This window comes from Mytilus edulis, chromosome 11 (assembly GCF_963676685.1).
Source record: "Mytilus edulis chromosome 11, xbMytEdul2.2, whole genome shotgun sequence".
NCBI lineage: Eukaryota > Metazoa > Mollusca > Bivalvia > Mytilida > Mytilidae > Mytilus > Mytilus edulis.
Genome location: NC_092354.1, coordinates 20,229,157 through 20,253,678, shown reverse-complemented (window position 1 = coordinate 20,253,678; position 24,522 = coordinate 20,229,157). Strand labels below are relative to the sequence as shown.

The 24,522-nt window shown below is 31.8% G+C and overlaps 2 protein-coding genes across 2 annotated transcripts in view; both read left to right on the top strand.

The window, feature by feature from the left end:
- LOC139495292 (uncharacterized) overlaps nucleotides 1–24,522 on the top strand; it is a 184,583-nt gene that overhangs the window by 14,573 nt on the left and 145,488 nt on the right. The window lies entirely within an intron of this gene.
- On the top strand, nucleotides 6,381–16,462 carry LOC139494074 (uncharacterized). The gene is made up of 5 exons (XM_071282245.1): nucleotides 6,381–6,685; nucleotides 7,534–7,775; nucleotides 9,560–9,761; nucleotides 12,089–12,172; nucleotides 14,082–16,462. The coding sequence occupies exons 1-5, from the start codon at nucleotides 6,454–6,456 to the stop codon at nucleotides 16,460–16,462; spliced, it is 3,141 nt and encodes a 1,046-aa protein (XP_071138346.1). The 5' UTR covers nucleotides 6,381–6,453.

Genomic DNA, 24,522 nt, shown 5'->3' with positions numbered 1-24,522 from the left:
ACAAAACTTTACGACAAAAGAGATGATTTCAGCTTTCCAATTGTGAACTTTCCATTTCTAAGTTGCAACATTCCAGCAGCACCTGCATACGGGGTATATATCTCTCAATTGATACGATATTCCCGTGCTTGCATTTCCTATCATGATTTTCTTGATAGAGGGTTACTGCTCACAAGGAAGCTATTAAATCAAGAGTTCCAAATGGTGAAGTTGAAATCATCCCTTCGTAAATTTTACGGACGCCATCACGAGTTGGTTGACCGTTATGGAATAACCATTTCACAAATGATATCGGATATGTTCCTTACGTCGTAACTACAATAACCTTCCCTTTCATGAATTTGACCTACCGAATTAGACTATTTACCGGATTTGTAATCACATAAGCAACACGACGGGTGCTGCATGTGGAGCAGGATCTGCTTACCCTTCCGGAGCACCTGAGATCACCCCTAGTTTTTGGTGGGGTTCGTGTTGTTTATTCTTTAGTTTTCTATGTTGTGTCATGTGTACTATTGTTTTTCTGTTTGTCTTTTTCATTTTTAGCCATGGCGTTGTCAGTTTGTTTTAGATTTATGAGTTTGACTGTCCCTTTGGTATCTTTCGTCCCTCTCGATGTCTCACAAACATGTTTAACCCCGTCGCATTTTTGCGCCTGTCCCAAGTCAGGAGCCTCTGGCTTGTGTTAGTCTTGTATTATTTTAATTTTAGTTTCGTGTGTACAATTTGGAAATTAGTATGGCGTTCATTATCACTGAACTAGTATATATTTGTTTAGGAGCCAGCTAAAGGACGCCTCCGGGTGCGGGAATTTCTCGCTACATTGAAGACCTGTTGGTGACCTTCTGCTGTTGTTTTTTTTTATTTGGTCGGGTTGTTGTCTCTTTGACACATTCCCCATTTCCATTCTCAATTTTATTAACTATGTTATATCAGCCATACACATTATTTTTGCTTAAATACTTATATTGGCAACTCCTATGTTATTTGTTTCCAGAATAAAGTTGTGCTATAAGTGTCAGTGGTGATTATCATTTATTGTTTTTGAAGACAAAAATATGTAAGTAACGAATAGAAATAGAAATAGAAGTACAGGTCGATTAGCTATACGCCAAACAATATAGATTATAAATTGTGTTAGTAAGTGTTATTGAGACTATTAAAACGAAAACAAGGATATCGTGAATTGCCTACTTGAAAACGTTTTGACATCTTTATCATATATTAATCGCATAATCGTCTTGATTACGTAATGGTTCTGATTAGCTGCAGATGCAGTTGGAATACAGAATGTTCAGGATGTGATTGCGTTATGATGTTGATCTGCTTGCAGAATGAAATAAAATATTGTCATGACGTGTATACGTGATGGTCTTGATTTGCTTGCAGATCCAAATTAGAATATATGATGGTCTTGATTATACATATGATTTGAGAATGTATGAAAAGCGATATTTGACGTTGTGATCAGTAACAGGAATTTTATGTCTGTATTATAAATCGGTAGTCTGCGAAAGTGCATGCGTGACAGGGAAACATTTGAGTATCCTCATGTATATGCTTAATAAAGTATGATTTGTGACAGTGAACATTACTAGAACATACACAAATGTTTGTTATAGTTTTAATAATGAATTGATAACAATCACGGAGTATGATGTGTAACAGATACACATGCTCAATACAATATTTGTTAAAATGCATGATTGGTGAAGGTTGACATATATGATCAGTGACAAATGTCTCTAAGTAATAACGTACGATGTACAATGTGGGAGTGTATGAACAGTGACAGAGACACATGCATGTGTTACAGATTATAATGTTTGCATGTATCTTTGGGAATAGGATCGTTTAAAGATAGTTGTCCTAAATGAGACAAGTTTACACATGTGGATTGAATTTAGAAAGGAACTATGTACAAAATGATGTAGTTAAATAAATGTATTGTGTATTCCATGAACATATTGATCGTTTGCCATATTGTTTTTAACAGTTATTTGCAAAATATGAAGAATTCGCTACCATTTCTGATTCTGATTCACTGTCTTATGATACAAGGTACTAGGTAAATGTTTAAAATTTTATTCACGAGGGCTTTATATTTATATTCTGTTAATGTATCTTATGCTTCCATGAGTGCACTGTTAGTTGCACAGTAGTCTATTTGCCTCACTCGATATTAATTTTATTGACCCAATAAACTCCGTAGTAGGACAATTGAACACCGTGCAACGAATTTATCCTGAATTTGACATATTATTATATTCAAATTTAATATTAAGACGGTATCAAACAAATATATTTTAGGTATTTAATCTAAAACTGTGAAAAATCAAATTTATAAGGATTATAAAGCAGCTTATCTTTTGTATTAGGTAACGGGTATAAGGGAGATAATTCCAAAATGACGTAATAAATAAGAGAAATAATTCTAATTGACGTAATTAAAAATTGAACTGAAATTTAATATCAGCCAATCGAATTGCGCGGAATTTCTCTAAATCAGGATCTTATTATATAAGTCGACCTTACTACCCGTGATGATGAAAACAATGATGGTAATCAATAGGTTTTTTTTCTTATTTCAGTGATTGAAATATTATTTACCTGTAAGAATCAGTTATGATACGTTTAGCTGTCCAATGTTTTTAAGAACGGAGAGGGCTATTCTTAAAAATATTACACAGCTTAAGGTAACATAATGGTTTCTTACAGGTAAATAAAAGTCCAACCACTAAAACAAAGAACAGGTCAAACAATAGAATTACATCACAACAATGTTTTAATTTAAATATAATGCTATATTGGCCAATGAATATATAACAACAGTTAATGAATTCGAATATGTTATGCATTTCTGTTATAAATTCCATAAAAAAACACACCAAAAGTTGTACACAAGGCTCATTCAAATGATAACTATACCCCTTCAAGTTATATGCATTAGTATCATATTCAAATTATAACAACGAACCAAAAAATAATAAACCGAATACGTCATTTTGGTAATTTCAGTTTCTTGAATTATCAGTGGCGTATACAGGGGATGGTGGGTGGTTGTATTCCCGTTATGTGTTGATTTTGTAAGGGAACATACGGGGTTAATCACCCTCCCCCATTTCAATTCAATGCATGTTTGGGAACCCCTCTTTTTAAAAATTGTTGGGTCCACGCAATGTCTTTCATACCATAATCATGATTATATGTTTATATAAACTGTCTGAGTGTTTTCTGTTATTAATGTATCAATGTATTTAAAATGCAACAAACGATTTTTTGCATGAAAAAGTCTCTTAGTTGTTTGAATTTGGAAATGTGTTATCTTTGATAGTCAAAAGTCGTTTCTAATTCTTGAAAACGTCTGAAATTATCTCAAAGCCTTTTAAGTATGTTTTTGTCGAGTTTTCTTATATATTTAACAACATGTTTTTTTGTTTTTTTTTTTAAAGTTTTATACATATTTGTCCATCACCATGAATGTTGAGACGGCCCAATATTTGGCTGTGTGGCAGCATACATGTTTTACTAATATCATACATTTTTATTCCTATTAGGTTAGTTTTAACATTCAATACAAATATTATTGAAATCCTAATTATAAATGGGAAATCAATATTCCATTATGATATTTCAGAGTGTCACACGTACTTGTGTTGTGTTTCAAAAGTTTAAAAACCTGTTAAATTACTTTCCATATTATAACTTTAAAAGTTTCCTTATGATAGCACACACATGTAAAATCAACATACATTTAAAACAAATTTAACTTGTGTATAGTTATGAAATAGGCCTTCGTTCCATTTCGTTGCTTACTATTGAACTATCGTCCCTTTAAACTTCATGTAACTGTACACTTGATCAATAATGAATAAAACCTGTTTTAAAAGAAATACACATTCAACAAATACAGGCATTTAAACGCCATTTTAATCACTTCATTCAAACGCCATTTTGTATCTTTCTATGAGGAAGGGTGAGTTTTTTTCTTTTATTGTGTTTTATTGATTTACACATATATTTTTGTTTTATTTACTTGTTTTATCAGCAAGAGTTTCAAGCTACCCCGACAAGGGCGATCAGATATTCAAGCTAATCAATTTATTATACAAAAAAGTAGAATGTCTTTACTGTTTTTTTTTATCGACAATAGTGTTTTAAACTATATGTTTTTGGTTTGAAAATACAAAATTCAATTCAATAGTAAGTAAAACCTTTTGCCGCGTAGAAAAGGAATAGTGATAGATGTTCGATTGTATGAATGAAGTTGCATTTCATTTATTATTTGACGCGTATGGAAATGAATGACTCGTATGGACGATGATTTTGGGGTAGCATGACGTCATTACAAAACATTTTCAAAAAGACGATAAACAAATGTTGCCGATCTTTTGTATACACAGCTCAGGTATTATAACGTGCATGCGAATCCACACGGCATTGTATAGAATAATTTCCTCTGTTTCATTTTTCCTCCGTATGAAAATATGAAGTACAAATCTAGTAGTTGTAATGTACACATACTTATGTATGCCCCTAACATACAAACAATATTAGTCGGGAATATTTAATTATACAAACACAAATATTCTTTTTTCTGGTGCAATATTTTTACGTTATCAATACAAAACAGTGTGTTTTAGGTCGTTTGCCCTTTTCAATGTCAAGCTTTCAAATATTTTTTCTACTGAATATTTGAATATCAATTTCTGTTTATCAAAGCGACATTATGTTTAATGAAGAAGTATTAAAATTATGGATAAGTAAAACAAAAACTCATATGCCTTTAAGGATATTTCTGTTTATGAATCCCCATCATGTATAATGATAAACCATCTGTAAAAGTCTTTTAACGTTGTTATTTATTTATTTTTTTGATAACTTAAACTTGTCAATGATAAAACTAGGAATAGTCCCCCGCCAAAATTTGTATGGCTAATATATCGAAACAAACACATTTTTAATGTTTTTGCTCATTTGAATCCTTTATTAATCCCTGACTGAGTGGTTTGAAAAGTTTACTTCTTTGAAACTGAGTAGCGACCTCTTTTGAATATCATATTCATACGAAATAGATATGTGAATATAGTTGTAAAAAATGGACTGGCATGTCAGGTAAAATAATCAAGGTACCGATATAGTCTTAAACTAGTACATTTTTTACAAATTAGGTCTTATACGGGGTAAATAAATAAGAAAAACCAACAAAGTATACGATTGTGTTTCCTACCACCCTTACAATAGTGTCTGTTGAGTTTAATTCGTAGGATTTTTTTAGTATATGGACCTTGTTTAGAGCAAATGTTAAAGTCTGAAAATGGGTTAGACAATATCAGAAATAAAAAAAATATCAGAACTTATTTTTACCAGTTAATAAGCATAAACACAAAATGGGTTTAAGTCAAAAATATTTATTTATATTCCTCGCTTAAGAAACTCATAATTGTATACGATGCTATATGCGAGTATGTTATTAACGACATAACGCGACTCTCAGACAACTGACAGGTCTAGCTAGCTATGAAACCAGGTTTAATCCACATTTTTGTACATAAGGAATTGCGTTTAGTAAGTCAGCAATATGACAGTTGTTTTCTATTCGTTTAATAGGTTTGAGCTTTTGAAATTTATCATTTGATAAAGGACTTTTAAAAAGATTTTTAGATCATAATTTTGTTATTTTATTTTTTTATCATTTGAACCTCACGCAAGTGCCATATTTTGAACAGGCTTATTGCCGTTCCAGAGTACCTTATATACACTCTGGTTGATATCAGTCTTCTTTCGTTTGTGATTTTACTCTTTTACCTGTTGTGGATATGGTTTTTATCTTTATCATGTTTCATGTTCTTTTCAATAGTCAGTTTCACATCTGATTCTAAAGGACACTTGGGGTTAACCCTGTCTCAAAGCGTTGTCGGTTTATATTCGACCATAAGATTGTTTGGTCGCTTGCCTTCCTCTGTTAAGTGTCTTAAATATAACTGTACCCTCTTTTTCCGTACGATGTAACGTTACAAAATTGTTTTCGGAAGCTTTACATAAGTGTTATCTGTTTTGGGAAATCAGGTGTTTGCAAAGTAGTAAAATATTTTTTTGCACGACATGGAGTTTCAACTTTTTTTATTTATCCCTCAGGTACGATGGTTTAGTAATAAAGTACGACTCGACAGTACGGCGAGGAAAGAAACTGTATTCGTCGTTTTTGTTCATTAAATCTGCGATTGACCTTCAAAAATGTTATTCATTTTAAATACATATATATAAACAAAGACACTATATATTTATACATAGATACAGCTTATTACACTGTTGAACTTAAACGCTTTTAAAAGTACAATGAATCTTAATCATTTTGAAATATATCATTTTCAGAAAACAATGATGCTTTGTTGGGTGCAGCCAAAAAAATATATATACGAATAGTATAGGCTTACACTACGTGAAATAGTCATGGCGACTAACATAACTAAGGAGGAAGATAATTTTCTTCGCATTGTTTACCTTACTTACCGAGTAGGAACAACTGCACTAAGGAGGTATTTTGATGGTTTCCATCCAAATTTGCAATCAGATTTGTCTTTTCCACCAAATAAGGCAATACTTTTAGACCTGCACAAACCACCCAGAGGGCAAAGGAGAGTATTGTATCAGGAACAATGGAATATCTTATACCCATCATCAGGTACATTTCATAATAATTCCATTTTGGATGTAACGCGTCTTCTGATTGGCTGACGTTATTTTGTTATCAGCCCATAGACATTATTTAGTCATGTGATCTTGACGTCATCAACGTTTTTTTCATGGTTTTCTACGGTTTAAAATGGAATTAAGAATTAAATTATAAGAAATGACTGTAATTATATTGTTTCTGTCTATTCGAAATAACATAAACAACGCTGTGAACACTGTAAAATAACCCGCTACGCGCGTTATTAAGTGTGCACCAATTTTTTTATGTTATTTTCTCATAGACAGAAAAAAAATATTATAGTCATTCCTTAATTCGATTTCGGGTATTAACAGAACCAAAATGTTATAGGGACAACTGATGGTACTAAGAGATCATAATTCTTTAAGAAAGTCATCGTGTTTGCTTCATTAAAATGAAAGACTAACACTATACAAATTCAACATAGAAGGTGGTAGATTTCTTTGCGAATGACGACACTCAATTACGTTCAATTACATAACACTGTTTAACAGCATCGAAAAAAGGTAAATGTATTGATGCATTGCTTATGTAATCATTTTGCTAATGTTAAAATATGTGGACAGAGTTTAAATATGAGAACAGACCTCGATTATCAAGCTAGTACACAATTTATGCAATATATTTAAAGTAGAGATAGAGAGAGACACATATGAATGAAATGCAAAATAAAACTTTACTCTCTTGAATATTGCTATAGTTAGGCACTTTGATTGGCAGGTACGCTTTACATTGCAATTTATAGGACAAATGATAAATGTTGATAGTATAGAACTTTGGGAAACCACATTAGCCTTAAATTAATCTCGCTTTTGTAGGGTCAGCGGTCGTTTCCTCTGTCGATTTAGATACCACTTTAATGGCCTGTCTTCTACGACATTTGCCACCAAATATCTCACCACCAGCTTTTGGATTTGATGCATTACCACAGTCACATGAATTGTGTGATGGTGCTCACATAGCACGGATCAAGTATTATAAAAATTTCATTGTTTCGCATTCAAAAGATGGAAAATTATCAGATACAGACTGCAACAGAATATGGATTGATTTGGAAAAGGTAAGAAATTAAAGAATATTATCATTTTTAAAGGTTATGTATTAGATACAATACACAGGTAACAAAGAAACAGTGCGGTTACAACCGTTGTCGTATAGTTTATCTGCACGAGTAGTCAGGTCTTGACCTGACTACAAGTGCAGACAAACTATACGGCAGGTTGTTTCCAGCCTGATGTTTTGTTACTTTTGTTTTGTATCTGACTTGTACGACGTTTCAATTAAGTAGTAGTACATTTTACAAGACTGAACATTTGAGAAACCTAAATAGCCATACAGCAGTAAATGTAAGTCATATTGTAAACACATGTATGCTTCATTTTCCTTCAACCGGTTCAAATGAAATTGATAAAAAAATACCCGTTTCCAGAAAAAGTGTTCATCGGGTTTTAACACGTGTCACTAAATTGTCCAATCGCAGCTAACCGTACAAAATTGGTGACAATAATAATAAAGTGAATGATTTTCTTCAAGATTTGCTGCTTATTTGGACATGTATTACACGAACACTTTTTTCAATCAGACAACGATCTTTTAAGTTGACTCAATAACGACATGCTATAAACAAAGAAATGTCTAATCAATACGGACTGAAGAATGTCATTAAGTTCAGGAATATGTACGTACAATACTCTTATCAACACAATTAATCTATTTAAATTTGTATGTTACTTTTGTTAATGCCATTTTGTTCTTTGTTAAAGTTGTCTTTTTGACATTGTTACACATTTGTTTATTTATATCGTTTCGCCGATCCAACTTATTCGTTAACTGTATGTTTACTTCTGTTTGTTTATATGTTTTTTTACAAGATTTTTATTTTATTCTGTCTTTTAATATTTGAAGTTTATTTTATCATGTTTATGTTATGGTTTAATCGTTTTTTGTTTTCTTAAACCGTAGTGATCCACAAAATTGGTTACTGTGGATTCATTTATTTTCGTGGGTACATGCATCAATTTTCGTGGATGGTTGAAAACTTGCATATTCGTAGATATTTGATTTCGTGGTTTTGACCTTCTCTGTATACAACGTCTATAAAAATATACATTTTGTTGAACACTAGATTTCGTGGTTCACCTTTACCCACAGAACCCACGAACATTGGTATCCAACTAATAATAATGAATCCATAGTATATTTTGTTGTCATTATATATGACAATTTTAAAAACATATGGTTTAGCATAAACTATCTCAGGGTTCAGAATCGACTCCAATTAAAATAATGTTTATTATTGTTGACGTCCTTTTTACTTACATTTTGGTAAACAGTTGTCTCATTGGCAATCCATATCTGCTTTTGTGAGTATTATCTGCATGAAAGATGAAATAAAACTGATGAGTACAATGATAACATGTCTTTGATTTATAAATACCATTTTCTTGTTTTAATTGTTATTAGTTATCAAAGGTACCAGGATTATAATTTAATACGCCAGACGCGCGTTTCGTCTACATAAGACTCATCAGTGACGCTCAGATCAAAACAATTAAAAAGCCAAACAAATACAAAGTTGAAGAGCATTGAGGACCCAAAATTCCAAAAATTTGTGCAAAATACGGCTAAGGTAATCTACTCCTGGGCGTAAGAAAATCCTTAGATTTTCGAAAAATTCAAAGTTTTGTAAACAGAAAATTTATAAAAATGACCATATAATTGATATTCATGTCAACACAGAAGTGCTGACTACTGGGCTGGTGATACCCTCGGGGACGAAACGTCCACCAGCAGTGGCATCGACCTAGTGGTGTAAATAGTTATCAAAGGTTTTATAATTTTCAGGCTATTCATAATTTGGGAAATCAGCAAGATGTTTTAGATGCAGATGATGCAAAATCAAAAAGTTTAGACTACAACACACTGAAGAAACTTGTGAACCAAGATGACAGTATTCAGCGTAATGTTAACAGATTGAATTACCATAGTAATGAACTAGCAGTTCAAAGTTCAAAAATAACAAAGCTAGAATCAACTATGCAAAAAGGTAATGTTTTATTAAAAAAATAGTTTACTGAGCACTCTTTAAGCATGACTAACATTTTACTGCATACATTCAAACATTTTAATTGCAAGCTTAAGTTTGTAAACAAATTGCCGTGGTTATATTTCTCTTGTCATTTCTAATTGAGATCGGATATTAAAATGCATTAAAACAAGGAATTATTGAAATCTGAAATGCTTTTGAATTGTACTTCTATATGTATGATGAAATACTCAACCGACTTAATGTAAAAAAAGAGGATGTAGTATAATTGTCAGTTAGATAACTTTGAACAAGAGACTAAATGATAGAGAAATTTATAACTAAAGGTCACCGTATGTCCATCAACAGTGAGCAAATCACATACCGGGAAAATAGATATGTTACACATCAACAAACGACAACCACTGAAATACAGGCATCTGACTTTGTACAGGCAAATACAACTAGAGTATGACGGGAGTTAACATGTTAGCGGGATTCAAACACACCCCTTACCCGAGACAGTGGTGTAAATAGCTGAGCAGCGGAGAGGAAAATTTTAGAAATTAAAAATTGTCTATCGATTATCCAGCTTCAGAAAAATGTTTGTCGTAAATGTTTAATCTTGTACATATGACGTTAAAAGCAGCCTTAACTGACGCTATTTAATTTTCATCGAATACCACACTGCTGATTCAGTAGGCACATCCCATAACTTGTCCTTCTAAAAATAATTTGTGAACGAAATTGGCAAGTACAGTTACTCTAGAAGTGTACAACAGAAAAGCCGTCGTATTACACTTTAATCGACCCGATTTACTCTTTGAAGTAAATGCGATATTTGGCAAAATATTTAGCCAAATATCGACTTTTTATCCCGAATTTAAGTTCGGATACTTGTCTCACTATTAATTTGATGCACATATCATCACCCTTGTATTTTGACGTCGTTCAAAAGCAAACCCTCTTAGACTGCTTCTGTCTGAAATAACTTACCCATAAAATCAGTGCTCAGTGTCATAGGTAGGTTTGTTAGCTGATAATTGTGTGATTTATATCAATCTGAAGAGTCATCCCGTTTTTAAACTACTTTTTATATCACGAAGGTGCAAGGCCATGTGAGCATGCTTACTCACATTGCGTCCATGGGCTATAACCACTTTGCCAAATTTTTCCAATCTTGGCCCCAAATATCATTGGGGTTTCTAGTTTAAAATATCTGTACGATGATTCCGTTTGTCAACCAAGATGGCCGACATAGATAAAATGGAACTGTGCAAGTTTAACTTATGTTTTGAAAACCGCTAAAAAGAGAATTTCTGATATGAGAAAATTTGTTCAGAATGTTGAGTTCTAACTATTGTCCGCTTACGTCAAAACTGTAAGACGACTTTTTTTGCAAATAAAGAATGTTGCCATTTTTTCCTCTTTTACAATATATCTAAAGAATAAAGATAGATAGAGATAAAAATTAAATCTCAAAACTGATCAGAAAGACAAGATCCACAAATAAAACACAAAAACTAAAATCGTCAAACGACACTTTATATGTATTGCCCTTTCATGACGATTTTTAGTTATTTTAAGCGTTTTGTCTAATAACAAAATTAAAAAAAATATATATCTCACTGGAAACCTTAAAAAGCAGTACTCATCAAAAGTTAAGATATACTAGTAATGCGCCTTGATAAATTAATTTAATCCTAAATGAAGTAACTGTCTATAGGTGACGATTTCCCATTATTTTCAATGTTTTCATCTGGAAAATTGTAATATAAGATTAGAAACATTGAAAAGCATAAATGGACAGCAAGGCGAGATCTACAGTAAATCACAGTGAATTTAATCTGCATACAACTAGTAAATGAAGTTTTTGCCCTTTACTGTTTTTTTAAAAACTTTTTTTAATACTAAAAAAAGAAAAATTAAAAGGAAGGAAACGTTATCAACAGATACGATCTTTATAGTTGTCAACATAATTGAAATGATCAGTTAAATCATACTTGCGTTGTTTCCCACTAAAAAATGTTAACTAATAATTTTCCATGTTGTACATAATGGTTATGGACACAGTCTCTTCGGAGTCTGTTTATATCGTTTGGTTTTACGGTTTGCTGTAACATGAAATTCCCATGTTAAATAAAGGGTTGCAATTGTTTTTATTTGTCTTGTTGAGGCCATTTAAAGTTTTATATAAGGTATATGCTTGTTTGTCTGTAAAGGTCGTGGATGTCCCATCTTGGAATTCTTATATTAACATATGTTTGGCATGATAATTTTGAATTTAACCTTACGCTTATGCGATTTGCGTAGTATAATAGACAACAGAATTTCTGTTCGTATTTCAGGAACAGAAGAACGTTCAGATCTAAAAGAGAAAATAACGAAAATAGAAATTGAGCAGGAAGAATGTATACCAAAGAATATTAGAGGTAATATTAGTTGATGTCATGTGTTTTGGTATTTTATATATTCACATTAAAAGACTGTAATGATACTAACTAGTACTTGTAGAAAGTATTCCTTAAGTATTTGTCACAGGACATAAAACATATATTTGAGAGAAAAAAACACTCCACATGTTTGTTTACTACGCATTCTACAAACTAGTTGTGGGTAAACAAAATCAGTTATTTTTAATCGTGTTAGAATGACTGACAGTTGACTATTATAGTTGTCATTTAAATTTGCTTAAACATTTGGAAATCGACCTCTCAAAGGCAAAATAATATACAATATAGAGTGTTGATGGGGTAATAAAAAGAGAATAGAGCCAATGCTATAAATGAATAGAGAACAATGACCAAACAAAAATAAATTTGAGAATAATAAGGAGTACACTTATTAAGAATGACAGTGGTAAAAAAAGAAAAGGATACACTTCTGATACAGAAATGAACCCTGTACAGAATAAAGACATCATGTACTTACGAATGACTCTAATATTAAAATAGTGTGCATGATAGACAACGGGGAATACAGACTTACACTTGTCCGTGCATACACCATGTACTTTCGAAAATTTGTTGTCATACTGTAGCTTGTGTGCACAAAATATTTTGAATGTATTTCCTATTGCTTTTGTGATACAGAAACACATATTAAATATTGTGTGTGTTTGTTTGTATGTAAATTTATCAGTCTGAATTATTCGAGGCAAATCGAGGAGAAATCTTGATGTCTATTCCATCTATTCCAATATATGAATAATAATTTTTTTTTGCCAGTATGTACGAATCCAGCTGGATTGTATGCCGGACACTTCGAAAATCAGTACTGATCATTTTTAAAAGAGATAGGTTTCTTAGAAATATAAATTATATATGACATTGGATTGTTAGTGCTTTCCCATGTACGAATGTTGCCAGTGATTTATGAAATTTGAGATTGACATGCAAAAGATGTATAACGCGGAACATTGGAACTCTTTTTATAATAATTCAGTAAAAACAATCCGAAAAGGATGTTTTACCAGGGAATCTATCAAGTTCCATATGCATAAATAGCCTGTAATTCAGTGGTTGTCGTTTGTTTATGAGTTACATATCTGTTTTTCGTTCATTTTTTTTTATATAAATGAGGCCGTTATTTTTCTCGTTTGAATTGTTCTACATTGTCATATCGGGGCCTTTTATAGCTGACTATGCGGTATGGGCTTTGCTCATTGTTGGAGGCCGTACGGTGACCTATAGTTGTTATTAAGTCTGTCATTTTGGTCTGTTGTAGACGGTTGTCTCATTGGCAATCATACCACATCTTCTTTTTTTATATTTGCATACAGTCATAGCAGTAGACAAACGATACATCATCGTCCACAAACTTTTTTTTTAATTTAGACTTACGACATTCGGTATGAAGGTTGTATCTTTTTTACGGTATTGTATATTGTTATAATCTTTTTTGTCATTTACTTTTGACCGTATATTTAAATGAATTGATGTTATTTGGAACATTTTAATCTATGTTTTGCTTTAAATTAGTATTAACCATGTATTTATATGTTTTTTCAATGATTTTACAATAAGCTATATCTTATAGTACCTTTCCATGGTTAGACAAGACAATATCCTTGTGTCTTAAAAGAAAATATCATTGTCTTGGGTAGTTCCAATTATAATGCTTTCAAAATAAGAAGCAAATGATGGCAACAAATGCAAGCCCGTATTACACTTCAGGTCGTCATCTAGCCTTCAACGATAAGACGATAATGTCAAAATATGAAACAACTTACACAACATACGTAATCCACTATTAATTGCCTGCTTATTATGATATAGTTAAATTAATTTAAATTGTCATTATTTTATCTCTAATTAGCTACACTTTATAATATTTTTTCAGACCAAATAGAAAACGAAATAACAGAATGGGAAATAAAGGATAATATGTTTGTGTCTACAAGAGCAAGTGAGTACGTGCTTGAGTGTTTACAGACCAACAGTTGTTTGACTTTAACTGCACCATCAGGAGTAGGCAAATCTTTTATTGCAAGACACACAGCACTAGTTTTACAAAAGGAAGGGTACAAAATAATACCAGTAAGAAAACAGGATGATATCAGAGATTATTATCAACCTGGTAAACAGACAGTCTTCATCATAGATGATATTTGTGGAAATTTTACTGCCAACCAACTACAGATTGAAAACTGGCAACAACTGTTACCTGTGATTAAAACAATTATTGCAGACAAATGTTGTAAGATTATTGTATCTTGTAGGTTACAAGTTTATAGAGATGATAAGTTTAATATATTAGAACCTTTTAAGACCTGTGAATGTAATCTAATGTCAGATAAGTTATGCCTTACAGCTGAAGAAAAATATATTATGGCAAGTATGTATATTGATTCAAGTTTAGACAATATTGATAAACTATCACAAAATAGTGAATTCTTTCCTCTTTTATGCTCTTTATATCTTAAGGAAAAACATGGAGATGTTAAGGAATTTTTCAAAAATCCATTTTTCGTCTATCAAACTGAACTAGACAGTTTGGGTAGGCATGGAGATGAGGGGAACTATAAAATATGCAGTCTAGCTTTACTAGTTCTCTTTAATAATCAGCTGAAAGACAAATGGATCCAGGGTACAGTAACACGTGATCAACAACAACTTATCGAAACTACATGTGATGCTTGTGGATTGAACAGAGGTACTTCCAAGGCAAAACTAAAAGAGGCCCTTCTCACTCTAGAAGGTACATTTGTACATAAACAGGATGGTATCTATAGAACAGTACATGATAAATTGTTTGACTTCCTTGCTTATTACTTTGGTCAGAAAATGATTGAATGTTTAATAGACCATGCTGATAGTGATTTTGTTCATGAACGCTTCATATGGAGGAATTCAACAGATGAAGGGAAAAGCAACATAGACTTCCTTATTCAAATACCAGAAGAGAATTTTGGATTGTATTTAGAAAGGTTTATAAAGGACTGGGCAACAGGAAAAGTGAGTGTTACATTTATGAACAACAATTTGAAAGTTTTAGATTTTAGACAACAGCTGTTGAAGCACTTACAAAATCTGGACAAATCACTTCAAGTCACATTAGCAAATACATGTGACACAGTATTATCGAAAGAGCACTATGGATCAGGTTCTACTCCGCTGATACTGACTTGTTTCGATGGTTATACTGATATGGTACAGTGGATATTACATACTGATGTAGATGTGGATCAATGTAGAGATGATGGGGTTAGTGGACTGTCCATGACAAGTCAAAACGGACATACTGAAATATTAAAGTTGTTGTTAGAGAGGAATCCTAACATCGATTTATGTCCAAATAATGGATGTAGTCCTCTGTACATTGCAAGTCAAAACGGAAATACTGAAATAGTAAAGTTGTTGTTAGAGAAGAATCCTAACATTGATATATGTCCAAATAATGGATGTAGTCCTCTGTACATTGCAAGTCAAAACGGAAATACTGATGTAGTAAAGCTGTTGTTAGAGAAGTCTCCTGATATTAATCTATGTAACTCTGATGGATGTAGTCCACTGTTCATGGCAAGTCAGAACGGACATACTGATATAGTAAAGTTACTGTTAGAGAAGAATTCTAACATTAATCTATGTGTCAATAATGGATGTAGTCCACTGAGACAGGCAAGTCAGGAAGGACATACTAAAATAGTAAAGTTGTTGTTAGAGAGGAATCCTAACGTTGATGTATGTGACAATGTTGGAGGTAGTCCTTTGTACATGTCGAGTCAGAACGGACATACTGATATAGTAAAGTTGTTGTTAGAGAGAAATCCTGACATCGATCTATGTCAAAATGATGGATGTAGTCCTCTGTACATTGCAAGTCAAAACGGAAATACTGATATAGTGAAGTTATTGTTAGAAAGGAATCCTAACATTGATCTATGTCAAAAGGATGGATGTAGTCCTCTGTACATTGCAAGTCAAAACGGACATACTAAAATAGTAAAGTTGTTGTTAGAGAAGAATCCTAACATTAATCTATGTGACGAAGATGGCTGTAGTCCACTGAGACAGGCAAGTAAGAACGGACATACTGAAATAGTAAAGTTGTTGTTAGAGAAAAATCCTTACGTTGATCTATGTCGCACTAATGGATGTAGTCCTCTGTTCATGGCAAGTCAGAACGGACATACTGCAATAGTAAAGTTGTTATTAGAGAAGAATCCTAACATTAATCTATGTCAAACTGATGGATGTAGTCCTCTGTTTGTGGCAAGTTAGAACGGACATACTGAAATAGTTAAGTTGTTGTTAGAGAGAAATCCTATCGTTGATCAATGTGACAATGATGGCTGTAGTCCTCTATACATTGCCAGTCTGAACGGACATACTCAAGTAGTTAAATTATTGTTAGAAAAAAATTCTAACGTCGATCTTTGTGACAATGATGGCTGTAGTCCACTGGACAAAGCAAGTCAGAACGGACATACTGATGTTATACGGTTACTGTCAGAGAAGAATAATAAATATTGATCTATGTGATATGGTCTTATTTTGGAGTATGTTTGATGAATATACTGCTATTCCACCAAATTGTCTGTCTCCATTGGATACCTGCTGAGCTTTATCCTACTACTTCTGTCTCCTGTTGATTTTAACTGCTATGTATACCTTTACTTCTGTCGCTGTTTGATATCATTTCATCTCATAATTTCTGTCTCTGTGTGAGATCAACATCTGTTTGGTATATAATGCTATCCATCACATTAGTTCTGTCTTTATTTGGTATTTCCTGCTTTTCATGTCTTAACGTTGGTCTCTGTTTGATATATTTTGTTTTGCATCCTATTATATTTATATATTATGTTACCATGTTCACAAGACTAATGCAGCATAACTTCACTTTACATCAATATATCCTGACTGTATCACCAGGAAAAAAAACCAATCAAATTTGATTTGCAGAAAACAATAGTGGTGAAACAAAATAATGTCACTGTACCGCACTCAGTAAACATTTAATTTTATTATTATACAGTTGTTATTTGATATTTCATGGTTGTCTAGTGTCACATTATATGTTATTCAGGTCTCAGACAGGGTATATACTGTGACATTCCCGGCTTAGAGTGTATATCCCCTAAGCCGGGAATGTCACAGTATATACCCTTTCTGAGACCTGAATAACACATATATTACGGATTACCCCTGACTTAATGTTATTTTCCAGAGCAGGTATTTGTTGACAACACATATATTATATCAGTTGAAAAACACAACCTGATATGTTCGGCATACGTAAAGGATTTTCTAATTTGCTGTGAACATAATATTATCGTGTATGTAATAATTAATAATAACAGTTTTAACATTAAATTTAAGTATTAAAAGTGTAAATTGCGTGATTTTGTATCAAAAATGTTTTATTGACTGAAGCACGTCATTATTTTTCCCTCTGTGAGCCTCTGACAGTCTGATGGCTTTTGACTACGTCACATAGTAACCGGTTTTATGATGACGTTTAAGAGGTTCCAATTGGGGATAAAAACGTCGTATATACCCCGGCAGTTTCCTGAATATATACTGACATCTCTGTGTTGTTATCCAATCACAAACCTCGTCACATTTGTAATCCGTAATATCTATAATACTAAAATTACGAGGTCCAATTTGTCAGCCGTCATCACGTAAAAACGACGAATCAAAGAATTTAACTTTATATTTAACTAATATAGTACAAAGGTGTAGATTATAAATTACCCCACTCCAGGCCCTTTTGTTTTCCATGTAATTAATATTGCCAATAATTAAGAAGTTCCGGGTTGAGTCCGATACCGATACCAATAGTATATTCACCTGTTTCCTATTACCTTATCTGTACGTTCCGCATCTGACAGGAGCACCACCAAACGGTGTATTCAGGATTAATATGCTATATACACGCGTCATAATCACAGGGTTGACACTACTTAATTGTTAAATTGTTACCTTTTGAAGTATTTTAATCAGTAAGACTTTCTAAGATAACAAATTTGGACTAAAAATAAGGCGTATAGGTACATTTTTCAATTTGTTAGTGGGCATGCATGACATAAAACAGCGAATCAAAGAATTCAACTTTATTTATAACTAATATATGACAATGCTGTTGATTAAAAAATACTCCATTCCAGGATCTTTTGTTTTCCAAATAGTTAATATTACCAATATTTGATAAGTTCCATTTCGACGGGTTCAAACAGAAAGATTTGAAAGCAGAGAAAACTGTGTATCTTATAATCGGCATAACTTTATCCGATGACAATACTAATACTAAAATAAAGCTTGCGCATAGTTATATACTTTAATTCATTCACGGACCCGCGATATCACGGGTGTGTTCTAGTATTTATTTATACTGATTCATTCTAGGTATGATTAATTTTTTGGTTCTTGTTATTATCTATCTATGTATATTTGTGTACTTTTGGTAGTATTTTTGTCGTTTTCCGTTTTTTGACATGGTTTTGTCAGTTAATTTTGAATTTACAAGTTTGAATAATTCTTTGGTATCTTCTTTGTCTGTTATTTACACTTCTATATCTTATATTACTAAATTAACTTATCTTATTTTACTGATTGTATTTAGACGTTATTAAACTTCACAACTGCTTCCTTTTCTAATGGTTAAGCAATGTGTATGGAGTTTGATTATTGTCATTTATCATATTATCATATTAACGATGACTTCTTTTTTCTCTTTTTTTTCTTTTTTTTTTGCCTCTAACGTTTTTCCTCTTCTTCAATTTTTGTACACGACAATAATTTTTAATTGATTGAACAATTTTTGCAATCATTACTTGGGTTGCAATATGTAATACATGTAGCTTGTTGTAGTACTTTTTTCATATTGTATTTTTACGACCATTAGTTGTTTTACTGTCAGTGTATTCTCTATATTTTGTACAACATAGTCATGTAATGCAAGTTTACAGATAATTCTGTCATAAAGGAAGTACTGGTTCTATTATTAAAACCAATATTTCCATAAATTAATTAGTATATGACGTCTTAGATTTTAGATTTAGGAATTTCTGGAACTAATTATTTGTAAAACGTTCTACATTACGTATGTTTTTGTATACATTTGCAATGGCTGACACGTGTGTCTAACATTTTGGATTTAAGAATTTGTGGAACTAAGTATATTGATCGGTATATTTTTTTTATAATACTTTTGTTATTTGTATATATTTTCAATGGCTTAAACTGTATACGATCTCTATCAATAACAATAATATGCATGTGTTTTAAGGACGTTTGCCCATCTGTTAAAAAACAAACTTTTTTAAAAAGTTAAAGATTGTAGTATATTAATAACGTAACTTAAAAACATACAAATATATATATTACTAATTAACGTGACAGGTTATATTTTATTTCAGGACCTTACTGTGTATTGTAAATTTTTACCCAATCCAATTGAGATAATAGCATTTAAACAGAAAATACCATGAAATTCATTAATAAGATCATGTTTGCTAAATATGTAGATCACTTAAAAGCGTTGTCATGCGAGTTTTTAAGACTCTGGGGCTTATACGAATGTTTTCTTTAAACAGTCACACGAATCAATATGGGTTTAACATAATAAAGAATAATAGACAAAAAAAATGCAAGAGAAAAAGCAATAAAAAAAAACGAAACAAAATTGACAAAAACATTGTTTTTTGTTTTTAAATAATGTAATATTTAGATATAATTATCTCCAATACACACCCTCAGCTCTCCTAAAAACAGTTTTCTGATATTGTGGCAAATGGATTCGGAGACTGAAAGTTTAATGTAATTAAGATACACGTTAATAACAATGTTCAGTGAAAATATGTGTGTAATAATTGGTAAAGTTTCAATTATGTATTATTATGAATTATATATTGTTTATAAAATTGTATCAGAATAATATTATTAATCAGTGATATATGCATTTTTGTCCGTGTATTTATAATCAATATTAATATCACCAGTGAAAAGTGACATACGGGTACTTTTAACTAACAATATCGGTTATGATAGTTTACTCCCTAAATACCTGCATATTCATTTTTATGTGAACAATTCAAGATAATATTTTCTTTATCAAGGCTACAGTGTATTGCTTATAGATTAGTTAAAATGAAAGCAGTTAATTGCATACTTACAGGTTATTTAATTCAAATTATTGTACAGAAAAAATATTTAAGTATTAGTATGCCCGGTTAATATTTAAGTGCATATTCTAAATTTAGAGCAGGTGTTACTCAGATTAAAATCGAAACTGTCATATGAAGGTTAAGATGTTAATAAAAGGTTTTGTTTTAATTGTCGAAAAATTATTTGAATATAATTGAAGATGAAAAACATGTTTTATTAGAATGCCCAGAAGATGCAGATTTGCAATACGATACTTTATAACAGTGAATGTAATATAGAAATTAATTAATTAATTAAGTTGTTATTTATGTTTCATTATTTTACAGCTAAAATCTGCCATGAAGTACTTTTTTAGAGAAAGTGTATTTTATACTCGTATTAAGTGTATATAATGTTTTTTTTTTATATAATTGTGTTTTTTTTATGTAATTGTTTTTAATATTATGGTGTTTTATGCTAAAATATATTGATACATTTTATAGAAGTAATATACATGTGTTTTAATGTGTTTATTACAGTCTCTCATAACTCTTTTTAAAGTGGCTCTTTCATAAATTGTTCTTATGATATTATATTGTGTTTTATATCAAATGTTTTAAAGACTCTAATAATATATTTATTGTTGTTGCTGTTTTTTGCGATTAAGGATACAGATATTTTTGTGTAATTGTTATCATCCGTGTTTAGGGTTTTTGGTTGAGGGTATCACCAGCCCAGTGGTCAGCACTTTTGTGTTGACTTGAGTTATCATTGATATGTTCATAATTATTAACTGTGAACAACAGTTTGAAATTTTGAAAAATGTATGTCTCTGTTTGAAATATTCTGCTATTGCCTGCGATCTCTGATTGGAAAAAAAAATGTTTTTTTTACCTCAGGAATAGATTACCTTAGCTGTATTTGGCATAACTTTTAAGAATGTTCGGTCCTCAATGCTCTTCAACTTCGTACTTTTTTTGGCCCTATAAAAAGGATGATTTAGATAAAGGTTTAGTTACTGCAATCAAACAAAATGTGTTTTGATTGTTATGAACTGCAATTGTTTTCATTGAATGTACATATGTATACGTATATGTTTGGATATTAAAAAAATAATAACATATAAAATGCTAGATGTGTTTGTTGTTATATATCTGATGATAAATGCCACAGCCAGACCCAACCTTGACTGTTCGTCCATTGACCAACACTCTCTACCATGTGTGCGTTAGTCCACCCCGCAGTGAACCCAGTAATGAGGATCAAAGTGTATATCACTTCTCACTTGTCAAATCATAATAATATAGTGTTATTAACTGGCTGTTTCTATATTGGCACTGGTATAGATTCAAGGTTTGCTGTATTGGCCTCGAGACCCGTAGGTATTTATTAAATAATCTAACGTTTTCAATACACATGTTTATGAATTACACCGTTACAAGTAAAAGAAAAAAATCAACTTCACCTGTACAGAGAATTTTAGTCCTTAACTATTCGGTGTAATTAAACAGATATATCATGTTATGGAGTGGTATTTGCGAAAAATAAGAGTCTTTGGACCGATTTCCATCGCCTTGTTGGCTTGGGAAATTTCACAGCCCCTTGACTGGTATTTAAAAGACAAATTTGTATGAACTGTCAAATTTGTAAGATTCATATTTTTTCAATAAGAAAAAATATATGACCTACCGTAAAGAGGATACAGAAATCATTTCATATCTGAACTTTTCACTGCTTTTCGCTTTTACGTCCATCATTATGCATGGATTTCTTGTCAACATTGTCAGATGAAATTTCTGATTCCTCGTCCAAGTACTTAATAAAATGCTTTAACAATTCATTTTATGTAGCAAATATAAAGTAACTGGGAAGAATAAATCAGACAGTTTAACTATTCTTACTCTGTCTTGGATCGTCTGCGTTTTGAATGTGATGATTGTTTACCTTAACGGATATGCAACAGTGTCAATAATAGAAAGCCGTACTCGAAAAGGCTGTGAATTATTTCCGTTTCAAGACTGCAAGACGTTAAAAAACATTGTACATCATTTAACCTTTTTATTTTATGATTACACAAATGTACCCCCATAGTTAAGTAATGGCGTTGGAAAATTGAAACCGGAAGTAAACGTCCTGTATTAGCCCATGCAATATGAGCTCTTGATTTATATCGACAGTGGAACGTTATCAGTATTGCACATGCCGATTTATCCGTATTAGGGCTGTTTAAATCGTATTATTTAATAAGATGTTGTATTATTTCCTAAGCGACAATTGACGAAGTGCATCATATCATATACGACGTAGACGGTTGCAACTGTGTATATCAACCAAAAAAAGATGTGGTATGTTTGCAATGAGATCATTTTCCAACAGAGATCAACTGACATAATATATGATTGCAACTGTAGATAAATTACAGAGTAAATAATCTAATCGCTAGATACCAACTTACAGATATGTTCGCAAATGTAGATATCGATATAAAAAGAGGTGAATTGATTACAAATGAGACCCTTTCCCACTGGAGACCAAATGACATAATATGTTCGCCACCGTGTGTCAATTTGAGAGTAAACATTTATCAACCGGATACTAAAGGACAAAGATGTTCACGACTAATAGGCCTAGATGAGTTTAAAAAAAAATCTGCTTCCCAATCATGTTTAATTACTTTCAGAATGAAAAACGGTGCCGGATCGGAAGTGGTGGAGGTTTTTGATATGTAGACAAATCCTTCTGCATAGAATGATTATATTGTAAATCACGTTTAACTCTGCGCTATTTCTATCATTTTGGACGATTTCTCTCTGTTTGCCGTTATATTTTATCCTCGATGTTTGTTCTGAAAAAAAAAAAGATATAACAATGGGTAACAACAATGAACAATGAGGCCTTACACGATTAGCAAAGTAAGTAGTAAAAGGTTTAATGTCAATATTGTGGTCATTTTTATAAATTTCCTGTAAACAAAGCTTAGAATTTTTCGAAAAACTAAGGATTTTCTTATCCAAGCAATAGATTACCTTAGCCGTATTTGGCACAACTTTTTGGAATTTTGAATCCTCAATGCTCTTCAACTTTGTACTTGTTTGGCTATTTAAATATTTTGATATGAGCGTCACTGGTGAGTCTTATGTAGACGAAACGCGCGTCTGGCGTACTAAATTATAGTCGTGGTACCTTTGATAACTAATTAAACATGACAAATCGACTTCAAGAACAATAATTTTAAGATAGTGTCATCTTTCGATCGTCGAATGTTCTAAATCTTAGTGTATTTCTGATAGATGATTGTACAGACTCAAAAATGTCTTTGTTTGGCTAAAATGAAGGGCACCGTCACCAGCCAATAGAGGCAAAATGGATATATAGAAGTTCTTTCTAATTTTGAAAACAATATTTCTCTTGCTTCGTTGATAAAAGGGCACTTAAAAAATAGTGAATACTATCCTAAACAGGATGACCACAGCTGCATGCGGGACTGAGTATAATATTTATAAGGTTTAAATCTGCATTTGACGAACTATGTCCACTGAGCGATTATAAAACGGGCTATTTTTGGACATTTTGAGAAACTATAAGTACTTGTTTTCTATGATAGAATTTTGGGTGGCAAGACGACTTTAATCAGTTGGATTTTCAATTTTGATTAAAAAAATGTGTTTGATTTTCTTCTTTTCTTTAAAATCATATCAAGATTCTTTAGTTTGAACATATTTTATTGTTAAAAAATGACAAATGGATTAGACAGAAGTTTTTAACTTAGTAACGTCTTCTCCTATACATATATCAATATAAATATGAATGAACATTACATATATCTGACTTTAACCCATTATTATTTTAGCATGAAGATCTAAAAATAAATTTGCCCCAAAAAAAACATTTCCCGAAAAACACAATCCATATATTGACGTTTTGTCCTTTTCAGGCCGTCACTGCGTCTATTACAATTAAGTTAAGTGACATCACTCACCATTACAGTTTAGAAGTGAGATCATCATTGCTTCAAAACAATAGAGGGAAGAGACATCTGAAACTGTCCTCCATTAAGAAGTAGGAAAATAAAAAAGAAAAGATACGAACAAAAAATCATGTCCGACAAAGTAATAACCAGTGTCAGTGAACATTGATTTTTTTTCAGAGCATGAACTCATTAATGTGTCACATATGCTATGAGCTAGTTC